The sequence below is a fragment of the Phaethon aethereus genome, assembly GCF_964289735.1.
Source record: "Phaethon aethereus genome assembly, chromosome: 11".
Taxonomy (NCBI): Eukaryota; Metazoa; Chordata; class Aves; order Phaethontiformes; family Phaethontidae; genus Phaethon; species Phaethon aethereus.
Genome location: NC_138587.1, coordinates 13,330,803 through 13,357,404, shown reverse-complemented (window position 1 = coordinate 13,357,404; position 26,602 = coordinate 13,330,803). Strand labels below are relative to the sequence as shown.

The following is a 26,602-nucleotide window of genomic DNA, read 5'->3' as shown; positions in this document are numbered from 1 at the left end:
TGAGCACTTCAAAGCAATGAAGAGCTAGGGAAGACCTGGAAATCACTTTGGTTTTTTTGATCTAAGAACTTGAATAGCAGGTGAAGACAGTGCCTTCCACAAAGCGAAGTACTCCTGTGTCCCTGTTAGGGAAGCACTGCCCACCTTTGCCAATCTTATAATGCTGACAGTGAAAGAAAGGCCATCCCCCTTCTACTATACTTATTTGGAGAGTTTAATCCAGTTTTGTTCCTCTGCTGGTGGCAATTCAACAAATACCCTGGCATGAAGCAGTTTCAGAGAGGATGGGTCCTAACAGCAGGCAGTAGCAAGTCTCCCAGCACAGCTCCCTTACCATCCGCAACAGCTTGCAGTCTCCTATCCGCACTGTATTGTACAAAGGAGCAGCTACTGATTTGGGCTGAGCTTTGGGAGCTACTTCTGAAAGGAGAAACAAAAAAACAAAACCACACACAAACCAGACATGCAAATGTACAGACATAAATAAATTAAAAAGAAACCATGCCTGAAAGTGGATGGGAAGGAGGACAAAGAAGAAGAGAGACATTCAGAGACTCAGATGTTCTTGCGCTCTGAGCAAACCCAGTGGGGGCTATGCAGGCTGCATGTGACAGGCAGGGTTTGCACACATCAGCACTCAAGCCCTATACTGGCCAGGAGGTTTTCCAGAGCTTCAAGTTTCTGGTTGGCTTCCTCAATGGCACTGTAAGTCTGCACGTTGCTGGTGATGTGGAAGCGGATGTCATCGACCAGAGGAATGGAGTCAGTCTCCTGTCGTTCTTCCACGGCCTCCGCATTCTCCTTCACAGCAGCCACAAACTCCTCCAACTCCACCAGCTGGATGGGGTGGAAAAAGAGAACCATTAGGAAGACAAGACGACAGGTAAAGGGATGTAAAGGATTGGGATAATGGGACTCTGCCACTATTGAGGGATCCCACAGTAAAAAAGGGAATGCTAAGGGGTACATGGAGACCCAAATCTTCCTCTTTCTCCTACGGACACCACTTGGAGATGCATCCTGCCCTTCATCCTAGGGAGACAGTAATACTCCAACAATTGATGGTCACAACTGTAAGCAATCTGCACCCCAAACAGCACACTCTAATACCCCTAACCAAGCATCCATAGTTCTGGTACTGGGGCACACAAATATACACAGCATTCCCTCCAGAAAGGATCCCCAGCAGCAATCAGGAGATGCTACCAAACATTTCCACGAAATGTCTTGCAACAGGCAAGACAGTGGGTACTTGTGCCCAGTTCAGAACCAGGAGCTGCAGATTCTATCCACACCACAGCGCTCAGCCCCACCACCAACAGCCGCCAGCAGATCACAGCAAGGCAAGTACTCTGTTCTGCACTGAACTTGACAGAATCAGGTCACCCATGAATGATTTTGCATCAAGTTTCCCAGGAACATGTGGTCTGCTGAAGGGTGAAAGGCAGCTTCCATCTCTCTACGCTACCGAACTGTGCCTGGGCACAGCAGGTTGCTGAGCCTTGCTTTATGCTACACATAGTGCCAAAAATCTCTCCCCATTCCCTTCATCAGTGCATCAGTACTGGCAGCTGCTGATGTCTGAACAGCTGGGCTGGCTCCATTTGTGCCAACGCCCTTAGGAAGGCACACTGCCAACGCTGGGTCCAAGGACTCCCACTCAGGCTAGAGAAGGGGAATGCAATGGGAACACACAAGCAAAGCCCTACCTTGCCCAGTTACTACTTGGGATATTCATCAGCTTTCACACCAAATCGCTTTTTCAGAAGCCAGAATCTGGGTGCTTGCTGGTGTGTCTTATCATCCCCAAGCTATACACTGAACAAAATAACATGCCCAGAGTAACTTCCTTTGCTGTTTGCACATGCCAAAGAGAATTACACACCTTTCAAGCACATGAAAATGTTACATTCCCAAGTGAACTCTATAAGCCATTTATACAGATCTGTCTCAGGATAAAACCACCCCATAGATTCTAGTTTTCCCTTCTGTATGGCAACTGTCTCCACAAGTCCTGAAACTTCAAGCTATAACCACTCAGGACTATACTTAAATGGAGCCCCATAAAGAAAACTTCAGTGTTAGATTCATTATTTTTGGCTGTTCAACTGCCAAATTTCCCCTGTGAAAACCCCTACTGTCAGATTTGTCATCCTGGAGGAGAGTAGAGATCTCATTGATTACTCTTTTCTATAGCATTATGCCAGGACAAACTCCCTCCAGCAAATACCAAAAAATATTTATTGCACAGAGCTCCCATGCACATTCCATTGGGTTCTCCAGGCTGCAACTGGCGTACTCAGGCAACACCATTGTTGATCTGGGCACAGTGGCTGAAAGCTCGGTGAAAGTCACCTGCCCATGGCACTTGCATAACTTTTTGGGTGGGTTTTTCACCTCACAGTCCACAGGGATGTGCTAGCCAGCCACCAGCATCTGGCTTACTGCAGCAACATCAGATACTGCCACACTCCCCATCTTCTGTCCTAACTCGCCATGTACTTTGCTACTTAACTGCTGCTCCATTAAGTCTGTTGTATCTATGGCTCACCGTACAGTTAGATTTACAGGCAGATGTGGTAAGTACAGTGGAGAGTGTTTCTCCTACCTTCTCGATGATCTTTGCCATGTACTCCGTGCACTGGTCTTCCAGCCGGGTCAGCTGGAACAGCTTTGCAATCCTCCAGATGCTGACAATGTTGTCCTCATCAAGGATCTGAGACAAGGTCCTGCCGCAAAGGCGCTTGAGCCCAGGCAGCAGGTACATGTCTGCCACACACAGCACGTCGTAGGCATTTTCCGGGGACAGCTGGCAATGGAAAGAGGGAATTACTGTCCAGTCCTACCCACTTCACTTGTCTCTGGCAAACTGCCTTCTTCTCATGTGTTTTAGCAGAGATTCCCTGAAGTGTCGTTTGGCCCATCACCGGACAAGTGTTAAGAGTACTATGGAGAGACAGGAGCTCAATCTTTCAGTGCTAGGTCTTCCACTCAGTTACCACAGAGGAGTTTAAAATGCTGCTGAGGCAGCTTGCTCAGCACAAAGCATGAAGTTTGCCATGCTACAGCTAACCCGCTAGTTAACCCCAAAGCAATGCTGAAACACTGAAGTGCAGCCAAAGCTGGCTGCTAAGAAATGTTCAACGTGGCAGTGGAAGGAGGTAGCTTTTACCAGAGGTACTGAAAGCCCTTCAAAGAGACAGACAGAACAGGCTGGCAGGATAGAGCACCTTGTCCCCACGAGGACTCTTCCTCCCATTTTGTACTGCTGGACTTGCATTTTGTGAAAAAAAGTGGAAAATCCTCTTAAGTTCCTTCCTCAAACTGGCTCTGCTAATTCAGCCAGCACAACCGCCCCGGCACAGGCATACATCCAAGGACAGAAAATTGCATCCCAAATAAACTGTATGTGAGGCCCAACTAGGTAAGGAACAGACTCTGCATATCAAATACTCAAGGAGCTCTAACAGGCTTTCAAACTAGACTAAAGTCATGCACCAGATGCTCAAGCTTACACTGTTGTGAATTGTCTTTAACATTTTCAGGCTCTTGAGCTAGAGAACCACCCTCCCATTTCCCTCTTGGGTACTTTTTTTCCTTGCAAGTGATCCGAGGATAAAAAATGCTGTAGATGGTGTAGAGACACCACCTCCAGCTTCACTCAGTCTCTTCCCCCTGGCTGGGCAAATCCTATTTTAGTCAGCCATCTGCGTCACTAACCTGGAACTAGAGCCTCTCTCTGCACAGTTCTGTTCCTGCTAATGCGAAGTGCAAAGAGCACAGTTACCCACATCCTTTTTAACAGCAAATCTGCAGGGTGCAGCATACCCTGGCTGTGGAGGCAAGATCACTTGGATCTAGAGACCAAGCCACACTGGTCTAGATTGAGGAATGGTAACTCCAGTGCAGTGTGGTCCACTGCCCTGATAACAGGTCAGCAGCAAAACAGCTGCCCACATCTACACATGTGGTTGCTCACTTTGACAACTGCAAAAGGCTCATTATTTCTTGCCCTACAGCTGTCCACACCAGTGTTTGGAGAGACTACTCAGAGCAAATGTCTCAGCTGTACAGAAGGACGCAAGATATATTAGAGGAATGCCACAAATGCTAGAGTGCCACAGTGGTGTAACAAATCTCTTGGGATTATTAATCAAGTGCTGCTTTGTCTTTTCATAAGCTCCAAGAACTCCACAAGTTGGGGGCATTTGAGTCAGTACTATTGATGGCAGCAGCTCCCAAATGCTTGACCAAGGACAAACCTGGCAAACGTTCCTCCAAAAGCTCCCCTTGAGCCCACACAAAAACTCTGATCAGGAACTTCTCTTTCTACCTGAAACCCCTTCTGTCCTCTGCACATACTCTTCCCTCCAACTGCAAGCATTGCCAGTACTACATGGCAGAGAGACATAAATCCTTTGGAAAAAGAGAAGTGGAATTGGGAATGCTGACACTTGGCTGAAGAATCACAGGGCAGGGAGAACACTCCACATACAAGCGTGGAGCTTAAGCTACATTCCTGTTTTCCTGACCATTTTTCTTGCTAGATTTTCATTACAGATGAACTCTCTCCAGAAGCTCAGATCTTGGCTGCTCAGTTTAAAATCCAAGATAGTTTCTGTGATGGTACCATCCTGCATAGAAAACACATGAGCAAGACCCTTTCAACTCTTACACGTTGTTGGTCTGTCCTGCTCCAAGACCAGACAGGGCAACTGAGGCACCCCTTAGAAAGTGATGGCTGCTTGGGAAACATCCTTCCTGTGAGCCATCACGAGGAGGGCAGGCAAACTGGAGAGGTGCAAGGGAACGGGTTCATGCTGCCGTGCAGTCACAAGGTCAGGAGGGTCTTCACAGCCCCAACATGCTTCTTTCCCTCTCTGCCTGCCCTTTCAGCACATGGCTGAGGGAAGAGTACAGACAAGTGAAGCATCTGCTTTTTGGCATACCAATGGCAACCCTGCCCTTGCTGCCTGCTAAATTCATCTCTCCCTATCGCACATTCCCTGCTGCTACTCGGAGGTGAACAGATCAACAGAAACAAGGTCACAGCTGCGCATACTCTCTGTACGTGGCACCTAACCCAGAGCGCAAATACTGCTTGGGAGAAGTGACACTGGCAGGTGCAGCCGTATCTCTGATCGCTGCCCTAATGCCAGAATGTGTTCTGGCATCCTGTAGCTAGACCTGCTGAAAGCACTTGCCACAAAACCAAAGCAGGAAGCTGCTTAAATGCTGGTATTTGCTGTACCTTCCATTAGGCTGAAAACTAGGTGGGTTAGGGCCATTTTGTTACTACTTGCGATACTGAGCACAGCAATGCGTTGGTCTCCTGGTGGAACCTTTGCCCACCCCAGCAATAAATAACAGTGGAAACAATGACTTGCTACAAATGGAAAAGTGGGCTGCGATGCCAAGAGTAAATAAGCAGCGCTCTCAACCTTTCCACAGTTCCAAACGTGTTCAATCTGCCATCTACTGGCAGCTGCTCACCTTATCCTGCCACAGAGCCCAGGAGGGAAATCTGCAGAGCCCTGCATTTATCATGCCAACATACAATGTGTAGCATAATTTCTAAATTTTTGTTCTGGGATGAAAGACTAGGGATTTGCTTCCCAGAATGTCATGCACATAAACTAGATCCCTGCCTGGCTAACAGCAAGTCCCAGTTTGTGGGTTTCTGAGACAGAAATGAGGTGGCAGAGTAGGGCAGTAGCACTTAAAAACCACACACACACTCCCCCCTCCAGATACTGTAGGAGAACACTGCTGTGAACACCTCCAGAATTAACCAGCACAGCAGGAAAGGCTCTATGGCTGGCCTCACCTCTGTATCATCGCTGTAGATGTAGTATAGGACCCGGATGAAGATGTCTTCTGAGATGTTGTGGAGAGTCACCACAGGGATGCTGGGCTGTGTCTGCAGCTCCTCACTCTCACTGAAATGGTCTTCAAGAAGGGCTTTGAAATAATCACTACGACCACAGAAAAATGCCTGGAGAGGGAAGAAAGACCAAAACACTAGCATCTTTCTCACTGCACCAAAGCAAACAGCACCACGAACCAGCTGTCAGAGCAGCTCAAAGATATTTTGGAAGTTCAGGCTCTGTAACTCAGATTATCCCTATATTTTGAAACTGCACCTGCAACATTTTTCCCTACCTTTTTTCTATCCGTGCCTACCCTCAGAACACACACACAAAAAAGTGTTTGTAAACTTAAGAGATTCAAAAGCAGTATGACATTAGGGCAGGAGAATAAGGTTGGATCTCAAAATGCATTCTTACTGCTGTTTACTTGCAGATCAAACATTCCCCTCTCTGGACACTGAGCTCACAAGCCAGCAATAGGAGATTTTGCAGCTGTGAATGTTGTAGCTGAATCCGTAAGTTTATCACCTCACCTCACCAGCTGGGTTTTCTGTTTTGTTAAATGCTTTAAAAATAGTTTCCAGCTGCAAGAAGACTTTTGATTTTCCAGCTGATAAAGCAATGCTGCTTCTGCAGAGCATATCCAGCACTGGATGGGTGGGGGACACAGTGAGACTAGATTTATGGCAAAAAGGGAGCAGAATGAAGTGTAGCACAAGCACATACCTTATGGCACAAAAAGTTGTAATCAGCCACCCGGAAACACACGTCGGGACAACTGTTAAAGTTGTCGGTGCTGTCAAATGGCAGTTCTCCAAAACCAACCTAGAAAGAGAAACCAGAAAACCCTGCCTTTAACATTCATGCTTTAAACACACTCAGGGTCACAAGTTTGGACTTCTTAGTCTTCCCAGAAGCAACCATCCATCTGTTCCTTCAGCACAGTGCAGAACACCAGAGATGCTTTGAACACAGATTTCGATATGTGGAACTCGTGTCCTTGCACTCCTGATAGATGTATTCCTGGTACAAGTTACAGCTGCCTCCCTTATCCATGGAAATTCCCTGTCCCTCCATACACCTCTGGAAAGCATTTCTGTGCCACCTAAAAAGGCAGATAACCAAGCGGAGGTGAAGTTTACTTCATGTAGTGGGTATCATAAGCATACTAGAGCTTAGGACTAGCCCTTTACAATGTAGGTGTACAGGTAGATGTAGTAATGTATAGATTACAGAAATAAATACACCAGTTTGAAATGGTTTGGCAACAACTACTGCCTCACTTGAATAAGCCAACATTTGTAAAACACATTTTAAACTTCTTATTTGGTTTTCAGCCAAAGATAGCTTTGTTCAGTATTAATACTCTAGTGAAATTATTTTAACACCAACACACCTCCTCCCAGTCCTGCATGCCAATAAAGACAGCACACACACAAAAAAATAAAGTCTGTTGGCCTGATGTTATTTTAAAGTCACACTCCCAAATATTTTCACTTTCACCTAATCCTATATACAGGGTAATTAAATTGTAAAAAAAAGTTTATATTCACAGTCATATAACCATGACAATCAACCTCTGGAAACAAAAGTTTCCCTTGATTCTTGTTTTCCAAGCACATGCCCCTGGGCTGCCTGGGCCAAGGAGCTTATTACCACTGTCTCTCATGCAGGAAAGTTACACCCCAAGTTTGCATGTGTGAAAATCCTGGGCTGACCCTGAAGATCAGTCTCCCAATCACAGACTACCTGAGTACCATTTCCAACACACCTGCCTCCATCCTAACTGAAAGCAACGAACTTTCAGCTTTACTGAGGAGCCAGATGCCCCCTCCCTCCCAAACTACACAAAGACACAGCCTGCAATACGCTGGGTTGGTGCTCTCAGCCAAGCTCAGTTCACGTGCAGTGGCGTTTCTCTCACAAAACAGGTTCTAGGATGTGGCAAGACACCAAGCTGGCAAAAGCTCACACCGCCACTGAACATGGCAATCTGGACCATTTGCCAGGCTCTTTGTCTGTCCACAGCAACATTTGGCAGCTTCGGGTTCCTAATCAGAGGAGAGTAAGCCCAGCTGACATTCAAACTGTGCGCATGGCTGTCACAGTAATACTGCTGCCTCTCCCTAGCACCTCTCCCCTGTGAGCCCTTCCCCATCGGGGAACTCCTCTACCAGAAAAGATGCAGCAACTCAAGGAACACTCCGCACTTGATCTATTAGCTGCTTTTCATACAGCTGTAACACAAAGGGCACCTCCAGCACTGAAGATGAGATCACCTGTAGATTCCCCAGGCTGCTAGTTTGCTGTTGCGTGTCTCATGTTTCAAGGCAACCAACATGCTGCAGCCTGGGATCTGCAACCACACTCCGTGACATCCCATGACAAAGGCTAGTAGTCATGACCCAACTGCCCACCCCATTTGCCTTGCTGCTATCCCCACCCTAAGCCCACAGCTTCCAGGTCCTCTCCTAGAAATTCTGACATGATTTTCAAGGCTACAATTTTGCAGGCACATTGCAGGTAAAACTAACCTAGAAACAGGCTTTGATAAGATGCCACTCTTTGTGGCACAGGAATTTTAACTGAGACAAACTCCACATCTGCTACATGCACCCCTTCTTTGCTCCCCTTTCATTGTACAAATGCAAATCTTTAAAAGGAACCCATCCCTCTGGAATGGACATGGGAGTTATAATTGTCTCAAGAGTTTGTCTCCTGAATTACAAACTCCACCAGGCTCAATTTCCTGCTTCTAGCCTTGCCTGGTCCCCACTCTAATGCTCAGGTTTACAAGGTAATTTCCAATTCCTACTACAAAAGCAGGTTCATATCTTTGTCTCTTCTATTCAGCATGAAGTAGCTTTGCAGAATTTTCCCTTTTACTCCCCTTAAGTCTCTATTATTTCTACTCTCCTGCCTTGTCATGCTTGAGGAATTTCATCTCCCTTTCAGCATCTCCTTGCAGAAAACTGGCTTATTCCTCCCATCCTCCCATTCAGGCGACCTCCTTAGCATAGCCCTGTCCAGGCAAAGCACAGCTGCCAAAGTTAAGTATGTTACCCTGGAAGCATAAAACAGTCTAGCCTACAAGGTGCAAGCACATTCACAGTAACTCATTCAGCACAGAGAAATGTTCTCAACACCTCCATAGCGTAAGACTGCTTGAACATTCACAGGATCTTCCAGCCATCACATGTGGAGGGCGAAGTCTTTGCTGCTATGAATTTGTTATTAGCGCTTAAATAGAAGTGTTGCTGGAGGCAACACAAAACAAATCAGTGGCAGCAATTTGTACCTTGGCCAGATTATCTCAGCAAGAAAATCGTAAATAAATTACAGCACAAAATACCAGGGTTAGTGATCCAAGAGAAGATTATCAGCCCATAACCAGATGCAAGTGGATTGGATTTAAAAAAAAAAAAAAAAATTGGATGCATGTTGTAAATAGTTCTGTTAATCTGCCTCTGCCAAATGGGCAAAGCAAAGCACAGGAATAACTCCCATGGACAACCACGCTACACAGGTGCCAAGACAGACAAGATGGAACCTATCTATGTGTTTTCAACTGATCTTTCTACCCATTACAATATTTAGCTTTACCCCAAAAGTGACAAATGGTCACTTTTTTTTGCAGCCACACCAAATGTCAATACAGATGGAGAGAACAGTATTTATTTCATGGCAAACTCTGATCCATTTGAGTCTGATTTCATCTTAGTTTGGAAAATAAGATTTCAGTTACAAGGTAATGAAAAAGTATCTACAGGGAAACAATGTGCTTACAGTCTCATATACTGGAAGCCCTGGAGTCTCTCAGAGATCAGAGGTCACCTGGCAGACATAAAATGAAGAGCTAGGCAGACAGACAGTGGAAAGCCACATGGTTTTTGACAGTTGCCTGGCTTTTGATGGTATTTCACTTAAATCTGTCACTGCTAAATTTTATTGCAACAGACCAAAGCAGCAGCTGTTGTGGTCAGAAAAATTCTGGCCATTACTAGTTTAAAACAAAATAGAGACAACCACCACACTTTTAAAAACAAACACTGAAAGAGAAAAGGCTTTCAAGTATAAACAGGAATGAGAAACAAGATACCAAGATTACAAATGTGCTTAAGAGTTCAAAGAATAGACAGTTCTCACTCTATAAAAACTAATAAATGAACTGTTAATTATTGTTTTAGTCATATAGCATATTACTGAACTATGAAATTGGGATGCATAGAGTTTTCTGCATCATTCAAATATCAAAGACATTACACGCAAATTATTTGTTTATAGTGAAACAGAAAGTTGTATACATCCCAATTTCATGCAATATGGCATTACATGACATGCAGCAGCTCAGAATGTCTCTGGCCAAATTCTGATCCTTACCTGAAATGCCATCAAGAAATGCTGGCTTTTATCCAGAAGCCTATTTTGTTGTGCAGAGGCTGGAAAAAATACGTTTCTCTCAAGAACACAGATGTAAATGTACGTGACTATTCAGTTGTCCCTGCCATTTTTGGTTACATAGTTTGTATACCATTCCTTGTATGGCATCAAATCCTGTAAGAATGAGGATATGTGATTCCTCTGTCCTAGACAAAGATGCCTAATTCATAGAATTTAACAATTTGTAAACATTAGGATGAGGTATAAATGGCAATAGGATGAAGAGCTTTGTTCATATATTCTTTAGAAGTTAAAAAAAAAAGTCCTAGAGAGAGAAAAACGTGAATCTCTTAGAATTTACCAGGCTTAAACAAAGCACCCACATTTGTGGATGACATACAAACTCTCTAGTGAGCAGGCGTGTGCCCATGCCCTCTTCACTTTTACAGCCATAACAAGTCTAATGCTGCTGTAACTGCCTTCGCTCTGCTATATGAACACAGCAAGAAAACCACAGCTCACAGAGGCATTCACAATGCTGTCAGATGACTGTATTATTCCAAGTTTCATATTTTTTTTCCAGCTCCTATTCTGCATGAGAGAATTAAAAAGTGTTTCTAACCCTTCAGAAGAAAGCTTAACCTGACAAGAGCATGACATCAAAGTCTGGGAACAAGCCATCAAACAGAAAGCATTCTTTTTATTTGTGAAGTGTGACTTAAAATTTATGTAAATCTCACTGTTTTGAGGGCCACAATCCTTTTTTAATTCTTGAGGAGGTAAATCTGAGGCTTACTTATAGTATCACCTCCCTTTAAAGCTTGCAAACATACAGAAAAGCATATTGAAATCCACAAATAAGTACATGGTTATTTGGGAGAGGCAGGTTACGTAGGAAAGATTTCTGCATTGGTAGATGGAAACTTGATGGAGAAAACTCCCTCTATATAGTGCTCAGTACTCAGAGAAATATGTCTGCCAAAACCCAGCACAAAACACACCGGCTTATTACAGGTAAGAAACCTTATCCAGCAGGTCAGTCACACACTCAGGCACACACCACACACGCTCTCTGCACCAGGCAGGTCTATCAGCAGAGAACAAAAAGAAAAAAGGCAATAAACTTTGCTACATCACTCAGTCATGCAACCTCCAGGCACAGCAGCCACCTAAAGTGAGTTCATATTATTAACTTCAGTGCTTTGTACTGGACAAAAAGAAAAAAGGACAGACATAAGAGCAAAGTGAATCTGCTGATATTACAGAAAACAACAGATGCAGGGAGAATGAAGACCACGAATATTTATGCTGTTCTCCCGCAATTGGGAGCAAAGATCCACATATCTGAGCCTAACTAATAATACCGATGGTATTTTAACATAGTAATCATCAACCTGTGGTCTGTGGGCTACTTCTAAGGGTCAACAAGATGTAGTTATGAAAAGCAAATCTATTGTCAGAGGGACTCACATTTCTGCTGGAAATATTTTCAGGATTTGAAAGCACCTCTCCACCGAAGGGTGTCAGTTCCTACCAAGCAAGCCCAGCAAGCCATCTTCCATCTATATGTCCCTTCAGGTACCAATGCCCGCTGATAAAACACTTCTGATATTCAAGAAGGATGGCAGAGAGAAGGAAACATAGCTGGGGGCCAACTCTTGTCTCACTGTAGTCAATGGGGAAATCCCCACCAACCACATGGCAAGGTTTTTGTTTACAGAGATCCCTGTTGGGGGAAAAAACCAAGGGAAAGGACCAGTACTGACAGCCTCATCCAACAATTTTACAGCGTTTCCAAGCAGTAAAAGGCTTTCAGCATTTGGAGCACCAGCAAACAAGTCACACATGTGAACACACATCACAGCCCCAGAGACCAGAAGTAGTATAAATGCTCCCTACCCGCAGTTCGGCTGGCAGGGCGCAGTCTGCTAGAAGAGCCAGATCTTCCTGCAGCCGGCAGTTACCTGTGGGCTCAATCGTCAGCACTTTCACACAGGTCCCTGGCTTGGAAGAGACTGGAAGAAGCAAAAAACAAGAGAGCAGAGATGCCTAAATTCCTCTACAAACATTCTCTCCCAGCCTGATGAAGGAGAAGCAAAATACATGATCATACTTTTGTGGTCTTGCTATGACTGAAGCTGCTGTGAAGCTCATTGAAGCCAACCACCCAAAATCAAAAAGAGCGACAGCCTGCAGTATGCCCAGCTATTGCGTACAATACAGCTGCCATCACAGCCTTTCATCTTTCTGGCCACCTCCCTCCCACAGTTCCCTACCCCAGGTTTGTTTTCAGCTCAGCATGCTTTGGGGTGAGGACCGGCACATGCAAGACATTCAAGAGTCCCTGGAATATAGGGAAGCATGTGAAAAAAACACAGAGTACCACTGGAAAATGCAAACTGGTGGTGAGGAAGGCTTGAGATACTGTTGGGAGCCAGAGAGATGCAGAGTTAACTCTCAAGGACAAGAGAGTTAAGCGGCCCCATGCTGAAGCGTTCAGAAGAATTTCTGACAGGCATGATTCACTTCATTAAAACCCCTTGCAGGTGAATCACACCACCTTGAGACCTCATTTTCCCTGACATTTTGTGCAGCATTACATGAGCTCCATCAGATGACTCCACTGGGCTGTGGGCGAAACAAGACCACGATGTGCTACAAAACAAGTTCTCCACCCCCTCCTCCACATTACCGCTGCACTCTTCAGATATGCCACCACTGTACCTCAAACGGGCTGAATATCCCAGAAAGATACTGGAAAGGGAAGTATAATTTACCAATACAAGACAGCCAGGTACCATCATTGCTACACATGGAGCTACACGAGCAAGGAGACAGGCTGCTCTATTAGCACTAAACGCTACCTGCAGATAGATGACAGAGTAAATAAGCCAAGAGGAAACGTGGCACCAGCACAAACAAGACTGAGTGCATTTTCTCAAAAAGCCCTGTCCACTTACAGACCAGCGTGAGAGAAGGAAATTTCTCACTGTGCAATTAGAAATTCCTTATGGCAGAGAGAATCATTTATATTTGTGTAGTGCCTGTTATAACAGTCACCAAATCAATCAGGCTCTCTAAGCGCTAATGGACCCAGCAAGTTTTAAGCAGTAGTCAAGGGAAAGAGTTCTTCTCTTGGGATCTACAAAGCATCTGTGCACTTTCACAGTGACAGGAAAGAACAGTGATTTGTCTGAGAAGCACATCTATCACGAGACGTTTTAGACACTGCATCCCTCAAATCCAAGAGCACAGTGTTCAGTATCACAAGTAACTCTCTTCTAACAGAAACAATAAAAATCAAAGTGACAGAACAGGAATAAGCTGTTGGCTGCAAGCAAGCAGCAGGGACCATCACCTTCTTGCAAGAAGCAGGAATGAAGGGTTTTCTGAAAAGAGCAACATAAACAATGCAAGGACCTGGAGGGAATAACTCAACCATGGTTGAAAATGGAGGATTTTGTCCTTCTTCCCAGTCTAGCCCAGCTGTATTGCAGTGTCACCTACCAATTCATCAGCTGCCTTTGTTTCCACTGCTCAATACTTCTTTGTAGTCTTTTGTTTCAATTGAGCCAACGCACCACAAAAAACAAAAGCCACAAAAAAACCAACAAACTCCCAAACCTTTCCAAAATGATGCCACATTCAGACACCTGCTTTATACTTCCTCTTCCCAATGCCACAACAAGCTATAACCACAGACTCTGTACATCCAGTGCCTCCACTACAAAGGCGAGCATCACAAACCTTGCTATTTTTGTGCTAAAAGTTGTAGAAATAACTGCAGAACACTTGTTTTCAAATACCTCCTCTTCTAAAGGAGGCATTATGGCTTAATCTGGACAAACACTGTCTGAGCTCTTCCAAACACTGCAACAGTTTTTTCTTGTTATAGACACAATATACATGCGTGGGAAAACATGCAAGCATTCACACTGAAGGCTCTCTCAGGTGCAACAGAAGGCACTGACTCATCTTCTTGAGGGTTTTCCTAAGCTAGTGCTTTTGAAATGCTGATTAACTCTAGATAATGAGATTGCAGAGACTGCAATTACCCACTGGAGCTGCACAGGCTTGAGTTCATGTTGTTTTATTAGGCACGTTTCAACTTTATAATACAGATGCAAGATATGACCCTGCTCTGCAGACCTGAATCAGACATCTATTCCATGGAAAGCCCTTTGGACAAACACGAGATACCTAACGCACTAGAAGGAACAGCAACGCTTTGTCAAGTGCTAGACATGATGTGAACCAAGATCTTTCCCAATCTTTAACTCCTATAATTCTTATATGTATAACTTTCTGGAGAATCAAGTTTTCCTGACTTCCACATGAGATCTGATATGAGAAACAAACTTTTAACAGGCTTATCAGCAGTTCTGTCTATTCATTTGAATCCAACCTGTCATAAATAAAAATGAGGGTTAGTACTCCCGTCAGTGCCTTACTGATTATGTCTTCTGTCAAGCCTTAGAAATTAAGAACAACTGTTCCCTCCCAAAGAACACAGAAATTAAATTATTTGTCTGGTGCCATCCAGGAAGTTTTTATTACATTTCTACGTGGAGCTTGTATCTGAAACTCCCAACCTGCATCGTTAATTCACCATTTTCCATTTTTCAACTTCACCAAGAAGTCAGCATTTTTGCAGTTCATTAATTTAAACACTGCACTTCACGGTCCTTAGGTTGCCAGTGAGGTTGCCACTATGCAATGGCTTCAGACAGCTAGCAAGCTATCCACCTTATTTTCCTCCCACAATCTAATATGAGATTTTAACTTGACGTATTAAGGTGGAATGTTCACGTCCAGGGTCTCAGCTAGACCCTAGGAGAAAAAAAAAAAAAAAAAGAAAAAAGGAAAAAACAGGGATAGGGGGAAGATCTCCAGCATCCCACTGGATTACTCTGATTTCAAAACATGCCACAAGATAATTCTGTTACCTGATTGTCCGAGTAGTTTTTATTTTCTAGTCATGGTATTCACCACCACTCCCCTTTTCCACCACTTATTTAATACACAAACTGGTATCTTACACTACTTGTAGCAAGAAACAAAGAACTGCATTTCTCATCTCTTCAGATGCATGATTACATTTGTAATACATGGCTGAGGTAAGACTTATGATACAGCTTATGATGAAAGGACTTCCACCCTGGTCTACATGGGAACAGCTATACTGTGGTAAACTAGTAGCTCACCACCACCAAGCAATTGCACATGCCTAAGGAGAGACATACACATGGTAGTATCTTTCATGTGATTTGCAGGTGAGGAATTTGAGCCAGAAGTACTGCTTGTATCTGTTGAGCCCTGCAACTTCAGGATGCTGAATAATCCGAACTCATAATTCGAAAGAGAAAGATGGAATAGCTACACTCTTACCTCTCAGATCAAAGAGGACAACGCTACTGACTTAAAAGCTACAGACCATGTTCTCTTCTCAAACCAAAATTAACTTGACTGAAGTAAAGGAGTTAACTTAGAGCATGAAATGAGAATCAGATATTTTCAGCCTGAAGGTTTTGTTACAAGATAATTTTTTTTACTTAATGACTAACACCGCTTTGCCCTACTTGTGGTTTGATTCTTATTCACGTGTCCTTTAGCTTGAACTGAGGAGATCAATGATAAACTCCAACTGTTGGTTTTCATGCAATAAGCTGATGTCATGATTAGATCACAAGCTCTCTGGATAACAAAAAGCACTTAAATAGAGGATTGCGTCATTTAAGGTTTGGCTCATACATGCATTATAAATACACATATGCTTTCAGAAATACTCCTCTGCTCTTAAAAAAGTGTTATATCTCTCTCTGCATTCATTTTGAACCAATTATCAAATGTTTTACTTTGGTTAGAGGTCAGACAAATGCAGAAAAGGACTTCTAATAGTACATATTATATCTCCCCGGGGATTTAAACAAGCTCTCTGCTGAAAGGCACTTCCCAATATACCTCACAGCGCTCCACTGAATGTCTGGCAACCACGGCAAAGTCCAGCTGCCATGGCTGCTCTACTATAATGCGAACATTCAATATAAATTATAAACATTCATGTGTCAGAAACCACTACAGCTGCCCTGCAGAGAGCCCATAACTGAAGACTATCATGCAAACATGGGAATTCCACAACAGAATCATTTTCCAGGAGCACCATGAAACATCCACCATCACACTTTCCTCTTTCTCCCTGAAAGGACACACAGGCACAGAAGAGACAACAGCAAGTAAAACACTTACCAAATTCATAGACTTTTTTACATTTGGTCTCCAAATCATCTATGAGGTCCTGCAGCCGACACTGCTTCGCTAACCTCTTGCAATCATTTACATATTCTACGTCGATATCAAGACGACCTGCCAAGAAGAAATGCAGTAGCTCTTTTAACCCATACCACTTAGGTCTAAAACCGGCAAAATCGGGGACTGAAGGCTTGATGGCACAGAAATTAGACACATTGCCTCACTTCTCAGCATCCACTTACAACTCAGTCCAAGAAGCTGACTCGGTACCACACTGCCTGCCACTTCAATGAATCTCAGTCTGGCATCTGATTTACCTTCCCATCTTCCAGTGTCTACCCTAACAGCTTCATTCAAGAGGCCAAAGAGCAAACAGGCTTATACATAAGATGTCTAATTCCCCCAGAAAAGAATAAGAAAGCAGCACAACAGCAGCAGGCATGACTGCCACCATTGGCTATCTGGCTTAGGGTGAGAAAAGACTTTAGGCTCACAAGCTGTCATCCCAGAACCTTTTACCATCACTGAAAACGTGGCAAGGACACTGGACTGAGGAAGGAGCCCTGTGAAGAAAAAGTTATTTTCTGGCACCACCTCCTGGCCTGAAATAGTTCAGCAGATAGCATGCCTACAATACAACACTTGGCATTTCCACAGAAGGTTTAGGATCAACTTCTGTTCAGAAAAAAATTATTAGAAAGTAGTCAAATCATTCAGCACACACTGCTCAGGTCTGCCAGACTGAAAATGTCCTGCGTGGGAACCTGGCTTTTCACCAGCTTAGGGGATTGTTATCCCAGACGACAGATTTACTTTCCTTAAGTTAAAAATACATTCTCCACATCCATCCAACCAATCAACCCAAGCTGATTTTTTCTTAATTGACTATATAGTTATTGGCAGGACAGCAACTGGCAAAAGGTACAAACAACTTGGAGGAGATGGGGATTGCTCACATTCTCCCCTTCTGCCAGCAGAGAGGATGTGTTGGCGACTCATGCACCCAAACATGGCTGTCTGCATGCCTGCACTGCCCAAACAGTGCTATGGCAGAGGCACAGACACCTGCCCATCAGCCATGTATACATACATGAGACAGTAAGTCATTTACCTGTGTATAGATACTGCAGAAGAGAGCCAAAGGCTGCTGGATTAATCTAAAATAAAACATAAGGAGAAAGTTACCTTTGGAATTCCCAGGAACTTAATAACAATCTTGAAAGTTGACAGAATACAAACACGATCATGGTCAAAAAAAACCCCACCTACGTAGCAACTCAGACACTGCACCCAATTTCCTTGCTCCTTGCGTAACTAATGCTGCCACTCCACCTGGCTTACACAGCTCTTTAAATGTATCAACTGATACTAGTCCATGTGCCTGGGGGTACAGGACCTGACTAAAGGAGGTTGTCCTGGTTTCAGCCAGGATAGAGCTGGTTTTCCTCACAGAAGCTAGTGTGAGACTGTGTTTTGGATTTGGGATGAGGAACTGTTGATAATGTGCTGATGTTTTGGGTTGTTGCTGAGCCGTCAAGGACAGTCCAGCTTCTTGTGCTGGCCTGCCAGCGAGCAGGCTGGGGGTGCACGGGGAGCTGGGAGGGGACACAGCCGGGACAGCTGACCCAGACTGGCCAAAGAGATATTCCCTACCATACGACGTCATGCCCCGTACATAAACTGGAGTTGGCCGGGGGGGCGGAAATCGCTGCTCGGGGACGGGCTGTCGATCACGGGGTGGTGAGCAATTTCTGTATTGGGCCTCACTTGTTCTTGTACATTCCTTTGTTGGTATTATCATTATTGTTCCCTTCTTTCTTTCTGTCCTATTAAACCGTGTTTATCTCAACCCACGAGGTTTTTCCTAATTCTCTCCCCCGTCCCGCTGTGGGAGGGAGAGTGAGCGAGCGGCTGCATGGTGCTTAGTTGCCGGCTGGGGCTAAACCACGACAGAGGTGCTCCAGAGACACGTTATAATACAGGCTCTGTAAAATCCAGTCTTTCACTGGTTGCAAACATTTACAACTCTTCTTTATTTGAAAGGAAAGACATGTTCTTGTACAAAGAGAAAGGAGAGACATTACTTAATGCCCTGAGAAACTGGAAGTGTGGTTGTCATGCACAGCCACAATGAAGCTCTAGAAACATATGCCCGAGTATTGGTGATTAATGGATGGAATGCACGTATGGCCTATTTAGTTCTTGCTACAAAAGCAACAAAAGGGACTCAATTAGTGCCAATTATGGAAGTGATGTCTTCACTACAGACCACCTGTCCACCAGGAATTAGACAGACTCAACTCATCTCACAGAGAAGCCGTGACGCAGCTGGCAGATGGTAACAGCTACCTGCTACTGCAATTAAGATATGTTTGAGCCCATGACAGACGGAACAAAGGAGAAGTACGCAGTCTACAGCTTTTTGTTATCTGAATAAGATGCTATTTTACTGCATAAAGTGCCTCCACAAGCCCCTCTCCTTGACTAGGATCATTCTAAGCTCCAGGAGCTATTCACTGTGGAAGTTAAACATCAAACTGTCCTTCCTACTCAATTTTTTCACCCAGTTGAAACAGGAAAAGAAAGGAAAGAGCTGGAAGCACAGCTTTGCTCACCAGTGGATGCTTCAACACTATCATGTTCTTCCCCTTCCATTTGGTCTCAAACATTTCTGCAAAGTAGGCGCTGCGAGCGCTGAGAATGCAGCGGTGGGCACAGAAGGATTTGCCATGAACAATGAAAACGATGTCGCTTTGGTAACCCTGCTCCAGCAACCTGTAAGGAGCAAAGAGAGAGGAAAGTCATTGCAGAATGAGAAAGGAGAGAATGGAGTAAAGCTGGTGGGGGACATGGTACAATTAGGTCTAAATGAACAAATACCTCTGGACATTGCAGTCTCTCCCTGCCCAGTTAGAAGGCCAGCACAGGGCCTGCTACTTCACACACTAGACTGGGATCTCTCACTCCCTCCAATGACTCAAAGCAGTTTCATTACTGCAAGAGGAAGGCTGGAGAATGAAACCTTCCTGCCTCAAGTGAACCAGTGAACACAGGGAACAGATTTTAAAGAGGACCTAGTTGCCCCCAAACACATCTCTTAAATTGTCAGATGACAAAAAGCCTTACAGAAGCACACACTTTCAAAAAGAATTACCCCACTACAAAGTAAGGTGGAACTTTCCTGCTCTCTGGGCAGTGTGCATGTCGGTGTGCATGTCGGTGTGCATGCTTTACCCGTGCAGCAAATTGGAGGACTTGATAGCACCCACCCTCAGAAGAAGGAAGGATGTTAGTGGCATGAAACGCAGGCAATTACCACATAAGAGATGAAGCCTTGTTTATGACTGCATGCCCATACCCTCATTCTTCAAAAGGAGAAAAAAACCAAGATTGCTACTTCTAGAGTTTACAGCAACCATCACCTGTGTTTCTTAATGCCTATCACCCCTTGCATATATATCCTCACAAACATCCCATCATACGCCTTCTAGAGAGCGGGACTGGTACACAGAAACATGCAGAATCACACAAGAAGATGATGTCCAAGCAGGGTCTTGAATGCTGATCTCAGTCTCATGCCACTAGAACATCCTTCCTACTAGTGTCTTGCCCAAAACACTAGAAGCAGTTAGGTGTTTATTTTTTGCCCCCCACTATTGTACTTTGCTTCAATTTTAACACAAGTTCTCTCTGGAATGAGAGCACATTTTAGTTTTAGTGTGCGCTCAACCCTGCATTGTCTGAGCCACAAACTCATCAAGGGAGTGATAAATCACCCTGCAAAATTCTACTTTCCTGAAAGGCAGAGCCTGATTTTACTCAGATAAATGAGCTTCCTTCCTCCCCTCTCTTCCCACAGTTTGAGAATTAGGAGTCTGTACTAATGGGAGGGTTGTCAGATCTTTCTAGGTCTTTTTGCTCTCCAATTTTGAAGACAGAGATGCTGAAACCTTGTTTGTTGTTTTTTAAGTCAATCCAATGGGAAGGAAAAAAAAATGTTTGTGTAATAACATCAGAACTAGCAGGGTAGAAAAATAGCAAGAAGAGAAGACTAACACTATTCCTCTAATCCTAGTGCAAATTAGGCTTCTTCTCAAGCTCTAGGCTAAGACTAAAAAGTGTGACAGGCAACTTTCAGAAACATCTTTAAATTAAAAAATGAATAAAATTTTTAATGAACAAATTTTTAACAAACAAAAAGAAAGCACTGAGCACTGTCTCTATATGTCAGTTTGAGGCTTCTTAAAGTGCTCTATCTCAGAAATGACACACCTATTATCACTGCTGGAAACCTCAGCTCGCATGCTATAGCACTTCAGGCCTGAAACTTAATTTCAGTTAACATATTATCCTAAAGCGCTGATGTGATTTTAGTGATCTGATTTTGGTTTGACAGTCAAGGATGACAGTCTAATGCTTCTGCATTATAAAGACCAGCTTTCTGTTGGCTCTGAAGTCTGTACTGCAGGTTGTACTGACAGACTGTACTCCAGTCTGTCACTGGAGGCTATATTTTAAATGCATACCTACCTGGAAGGCATCCCTTGGGGCACAAAGGAACATCCCTTAGGAAGCTCTACATGCCCAGGAATGAGATAAGGTACTGACCAGTTGCCTTTCAAATCTGACCTTAACAGAGAGCTTGAATATCCAGGTTAACAGCTAAGGAAGGATGACAGAATGCATTGCACACGGAGCTGCCTCATCTGCTTACCGCTGTAGGAAGACATCATAGTAGTCTCTCTTCATGCACTTTGCTGTGATCTGTTTGTATTCCTTCAGCAGACGTCGGATGGCATCACTCAAAGCTCCATACAAACAACGTTCCCCATCAAAAGTGTTTGCCTCACATTTCGCTCCTGCAAAATGATCACAGGTACGTGCCAGCCGGTAGAGTTACATCTTTCTCAAGTGTCCCCGAATGGTGTCTAAATGAGTACGACTTTTGGATGGTGACATGTTTCACTGTGATCCCCTAAGCTACTGAGCATATTTACAAAAACTAAGCTCCTCTTACATGTGTATAACCTAAAGCTGTTCTCCCATAGCAAAATCCCTTTCTGAAGAAGTCATGACTCATTTAAACTGATCCTGGTAATAAGCCTCTCAGCATGGCTACAGCAGTGTTCTGGGGAGAAGAATCTTACCGTACAAAGAGTACAATCACTAACCAGACTTTTAACAGCTCCTCCTAAAAGGCATTTCTGCCTTGCACAAGGTGAGAGATGCTTCTTTAGGTTAAGACTCTGCTAGAAATTTGGAGGGCACTTGCATTTTGCTGTTTTAGATATACAAGTGGTTGATTAAGATGCTCTGAATGCAGTGGAAGAGACAAACCTTTTGAGATCTGACTCTGCACTCCAATTCCTCTGCCAGAACACAGAACATCACCACTGCCTAAGGGAATTTGGGTGCTGGGAACCAAAAGGACAGGCACTTTGCCTGGAGAGTTTGTCTTGCTTTGTTTGAGGTTAGTAAAAGCCCTTGCATTTTCACCTTTAAGTCCTGCTTACAAAGCAAGACTATCAGAAGAGTAGAAGAAAGTTTTACACAGTTCTTCAGATGAAGTACAATTCTTATATCAGCATACTCCCAACAGCACTGCACCCTTACAAAACATCAGCTATGATTTCAGAAAGTCATGCTGCCTCAAGTCATCAGAGAAAGCTTCCCTGTAGCAAATTCAAGCAGCAAATGGCCTGTAAAAGGGACCACGAAGGCGTGTCAGGGCTCCCACTGCAGCCTGAGATCACTGATCAGACGGTTGGTTGTAACGGAAGAAGTTTCCAGAAGGGACAGCTAGAAGGATATACAATCCCTACAGACCTGTATGGAGAAAGGTAACACCAAGACACTTTTATGCACCTGTAACCAGGACACTTTTTGCTCACCATTGGCTAGAAGATAGCGTACAAGCTCCTCATGTCCACAGAGGCAAGCATAATACCTGACAATGACAAGAGAAAGAAAATTAGAGATACACTAGGAAGCAAAGTTCAGTGTTTGGGCACACCACAGCATGCAGACCTCAGCACTGAGCCATCCCTGATAAGCTTAGAAGATGACTCCTCATAGGAGCAAGGAATTGCTACTGAATAGCATAGAATTCTGACCCCAGCAACAGACTAAGCAGGATCTGTTCCCAGCACTCCTAGGCACTTCTGTCCTGCAAGGAGATCTCAAGGTCCCAATCTGTGTTCAGCATCTTCTGTTCCACCACCAGCTGCCAAATCCATTCTTGTTTTAATGGAGTTCATTTCATGGGCACTCAGCAATTCCACTGACTTCTCAAAAACACTCTTTGCTCCTTCTGTTGTCCGTCTGACTTTGCACACTATGATAACAAGGGAACAGCATCCAGACTGGACATAGAGCAAATCCACCCCTCAAAGTCCTACTTGCAATGAGTTTTGTTTTCTCTTTCACAATCTAAGCCTTTTATGATTCTCTTTCACAGGGACCTCAAATTGTCCTACAAACTAGGAGAATCCTGTAACCTGCATTGCAGCAGGCAAATGGTAAGTCTACCTTTACTTTGGGAAGTTACTCTGTACTCTAAATATACTGCAGATATCTAAATGCACTTTGGAATTGGTATGTGGGTAGGTAAAAAGTTCACATCACCCTCTTCAGCACCAGCATGGCGATTCCTCACTACCTACTGCATGTTCACAGCCTTGCCAGACAGACTGTGATCCCAGAGTCACTTTGCATTTTGCCCAGCCTTCACCTGGAAAGACATGCTAGAATGCCATAGACTTTGAGGAGGAAAAAGCTTAGTCAGGCCAAGAACAGACTGCTTAATCCAGGTAATTTGGTCACAAAATTAACCACCCTTCTGAGCACTACTACAACAAGCGTCAGTCAGAAGGGGAGACAAAAACTATTTAGCACAGCACCTGCAGAGAAGAGAAGCAGAAATAAGCATCTCCCAAAAAGCAGAACCCAAGAGACATTTTGTAACAGTGCTCCTAGCTGCTGATGCAGAGAGCGGAAAGGAGCTCTGAAAGCCCTCCCCTCCCACCCAGCCAGCGCTCTAGGCTGCAGAACTCACAGAGGTGTACTGTCCCATTTATCACGGACATTAATTTCCACATCTCGCTGTTCAAGAAGGTATCTGGAAGAAAAGGGAGAGCAGTTATAACTTCATGCAGCTGCTCGCTCAGTCACATTCTCCTCTTTCAAAAGATGTAACTTTGAGTTTATACAGTAACTTCCAAAGGTATGACAAGATCTTGCATTCAACTTGGGGAGCTGTCAGACTGAAGGAGCATCAGTCAAATCCTTAACCCAAAGAACGGCTTTCTGGAGCACAGCTTGAGAGCTCCCTTCAATCTTAAGTGGTGCACATGGGGAAAGAAAATCAAACACATCTCCTGCTGACCCCTAACAGGGAGCAATCACAAAAGAAGCCTGAGCACTTCAGCAGTACCTTCACAATCTCCAACAATGCTCACAGCATGTATGCTTACAAATAAATAGCCAAGTTTACAAGGCTGGACTCCCATCCTGCTTGTGGCTTTTCTTGCCACAAGTAACAACATCAGTATCACTCCAGACCACTCTTAATTCCTGCCACTTCCTTGTCCTGCACATTTAGGCTGTATCAAACACTGCCAACATCCCCTCTCTGGCACCTCTAGAAGCCAGCCTTTGTCTTGCACACGAACCTCCTATAGAGCCTGGCTTTTGTCATAGCCAGTAGCCCCAACTACTGCAACAACCGTCTCTCCTAACCACATGCAGAAGTCCCTCTCAGCCTTCACAAAGATTCTGAAGTTGTTTTTCTCATCTGCCACATCAGTCACCCCTTCCACTCCCTGTATCTTTCCTGTCTCAAACTTCAGCTTCCTCTGCCCACATTCGAAATCCCAAGCAACTCAGCTCCTTTCTACTCAGCCCTGTGTGGTCACCTTGGCCCCTCTGCTTTGACAGCATTCCCAGACCAATCATTTCTCCACTATCACTTCTCCGCTGGTTATTCTAAACCTCTGCAAGGCCACCTGCAGAGCCCCTTCTTCTACAGTAAACCTGCAATGTACTGCTTGCAATAAATTAAGCTAATGTGAATATACAACCGATAACAATGTTCTCCAGACCTCATCCATCTGCCTGTTTATCCTTCATTAGCGAGTACCTTGAAACAGAAAGGCTCGTTCTGATTATCCGGGAAGATCCACATACTGGGAGCTGGAATAATCAAGTAGGATCAAAAGGTGAAGAGCATTCTTAAACTCAAACCATGAGATGCAGCAGAAGAGCCTGTTGTCAATGCTGAGCCTTCACGTTACAACATCCTTTTGCCCTGCAGACAACAAGCCCATCTGACTCTTGATCTTGAAATGACTGCAGCTAAGCCACACTGCTTTGATATGAGCTAGGAGACTTGAAACTTAGCAGGCTCGTATTTCTCAGAGATACCACTACAGTCTACAGCACCAGGTGTCTAAATATCCCCATGATGATTACTTTCCAGAGATCTACCCTCCTACCAGTGCAAATACATTTTCTAACAGTAGAGAAAGAGCAGCTGAAGAGACTTTTGCAAGGACATTCGCCATAGACAACATTCATACCAACGAAATACGCAATAACCACCTGATATTCAGAGGCCTGAATTCCAAGGCAGGCAAACCTCATGCAAACCTGACAACATCAGGGAAGGCTCAGTGTGCACCCAGTTCCTCGGGTGGGAAAGCCAAGCGCGTTTACTTATAAAGAAACAATCTCTCCTTTTCACACCCCAGTTACCTCCTGGCACGGCGGCTGCCCCGCAGAGACCCAGGGCTGCGAGAGCCCGCCGGTTTAGCGGTCAGAGGAAGGCCGGGAAGGGCCGGAGCGGTCTCAAGACCGTAACGCGGCAGGCGAGGCCAAGCTGCCCCCCGTCAGGCCCGGGCCGGCTTCTCCCGGCTGACTAAAGCGGTTAATGGCAGCGGCTCAGGCCGGGAGACGCGGAGAACATACACACACACCCCCACCCACCCCCCCTCCGGCAGCTCGGCCCCAGCCCGGCTCGCTCACCGCACGCGGCTCACGTCCCCCTTCTTGCAGCTGGTGAACAGGTCGCTGGTGTCCATGGCCGGGGCAGGCCGCGGGGCGGCGGCGCCGCATTGGCGCGGAGAGCGAAGGGCAGCCGCAAAGGACCGGGCCTGGCCGGGGGAAGGGGCCGAAGGGGCAGCGGTGGCGGGACGGAAGCGGCGGCGGATGTAAACACGGCAGTGGGCGGGGCGAGCGGAGAGGCCCCGCGGCCGACCTGGCCTAGCCAGGCGACTCGCAGCGCCCCCCCGCGGTCCGGAGGAGCAACCGCCGCCCGGAGGCCGGGGCGGGAGCGGGGTGGGCTGCGCCGGGACACGCGTGAACGGCGGGTGCTGCTGCTCCGGCACACATGAAAGGGGTGGAAGAGGGGGGTTGCTCTGGAACACACCTTGAGGGTACCTGGTCCAGAATGTGGGTGGGGAGGAAGGGCTGGAACACACGACAGGACTCAGGACCACGTCCAGCCCTGGAGGAGGTGTGGGATGGTGGGGACCTGGTTAGGGGCACCTGCTTGGGGACACACATGGCACACGGGTGTGCATGCACGCAGGGGCTGTGCTCTGGCACAGAGGCTTGTGCTCAGCCCCACGAGCAGGGAACAGGGGTCCTGTGCTGGTCCGGTGGGGCACGGGGCACCCCACAGGGCCGGGACTGTCACCCCATGGGAGGAGAGAGTTTCCCACAGCCCGGGCAGCAAACCTTCTGCAGCAACCTGCGATGGGAGAATTGGGGAGCACAGTGTGGGGCAGGGGGGCCAGGCTGACTGCCCCCGATCCTGGCGGCAGGCCCTGACAAACACCACGCTAATACATTCAGGCAGATGCAACCAGGCAAAGGACTCGGTCAGTGTTCAGACACCCAGGAGGTGCGTTTTATTGCAAAGAAAAAACCACAACCCTGTCGCTTCCAGGGCCAGACACGAGTGTTTCTAAGTGTTTTTGGGCAGCAGTCCCGAGCAGCGGCCAGGGCTTACAGACAGTTTAGGTCCCGCGGGAAGAAGGGCGTTGAGAAGAACAGCTGGCAGCCTGTTGGCCGAGATGAACCCACGAGGCTCTCGTGAGCCAGCA

General features: G+C 45.4%; 1 protein-coding gene across 1 annotated transcript; it reads right to left on the bottom strand.

Annotated features, from left to right (window-relative positions):
* Positions 1-297: 297 nt before the first annotated feature.
* On the bottom strand, positions 298-25,576 carry ABTB1 (ankyrin repeat and BTB domain containing 1; the record flags this gene model as incomplete). The annotated part of the gene is made up of 12 exons (XM_082004857.1): positions 298-837; positions 2,609-2,809; positions 5,828-5,995; positions 6,597-6,695; positions 12,150-12,265; positions 16,497-16,613; positions 17,611-17,656; positions 19,115-19,274; positions 21,214-21,358; positions 22,391-22,446; positions 23,554-23,616; positions 25,521-25,576. 12 exons carry the CDS (start codon positions 25,574-25,576, stop codon positions 631-633), a joined length of 1,434 nt encoding a protein of 477 aa, XP_081860983.1. The 3' UTR covers positions 298-630.
* Positions 25,577-26,602: the final 1,026 nt, after the last annotated feature.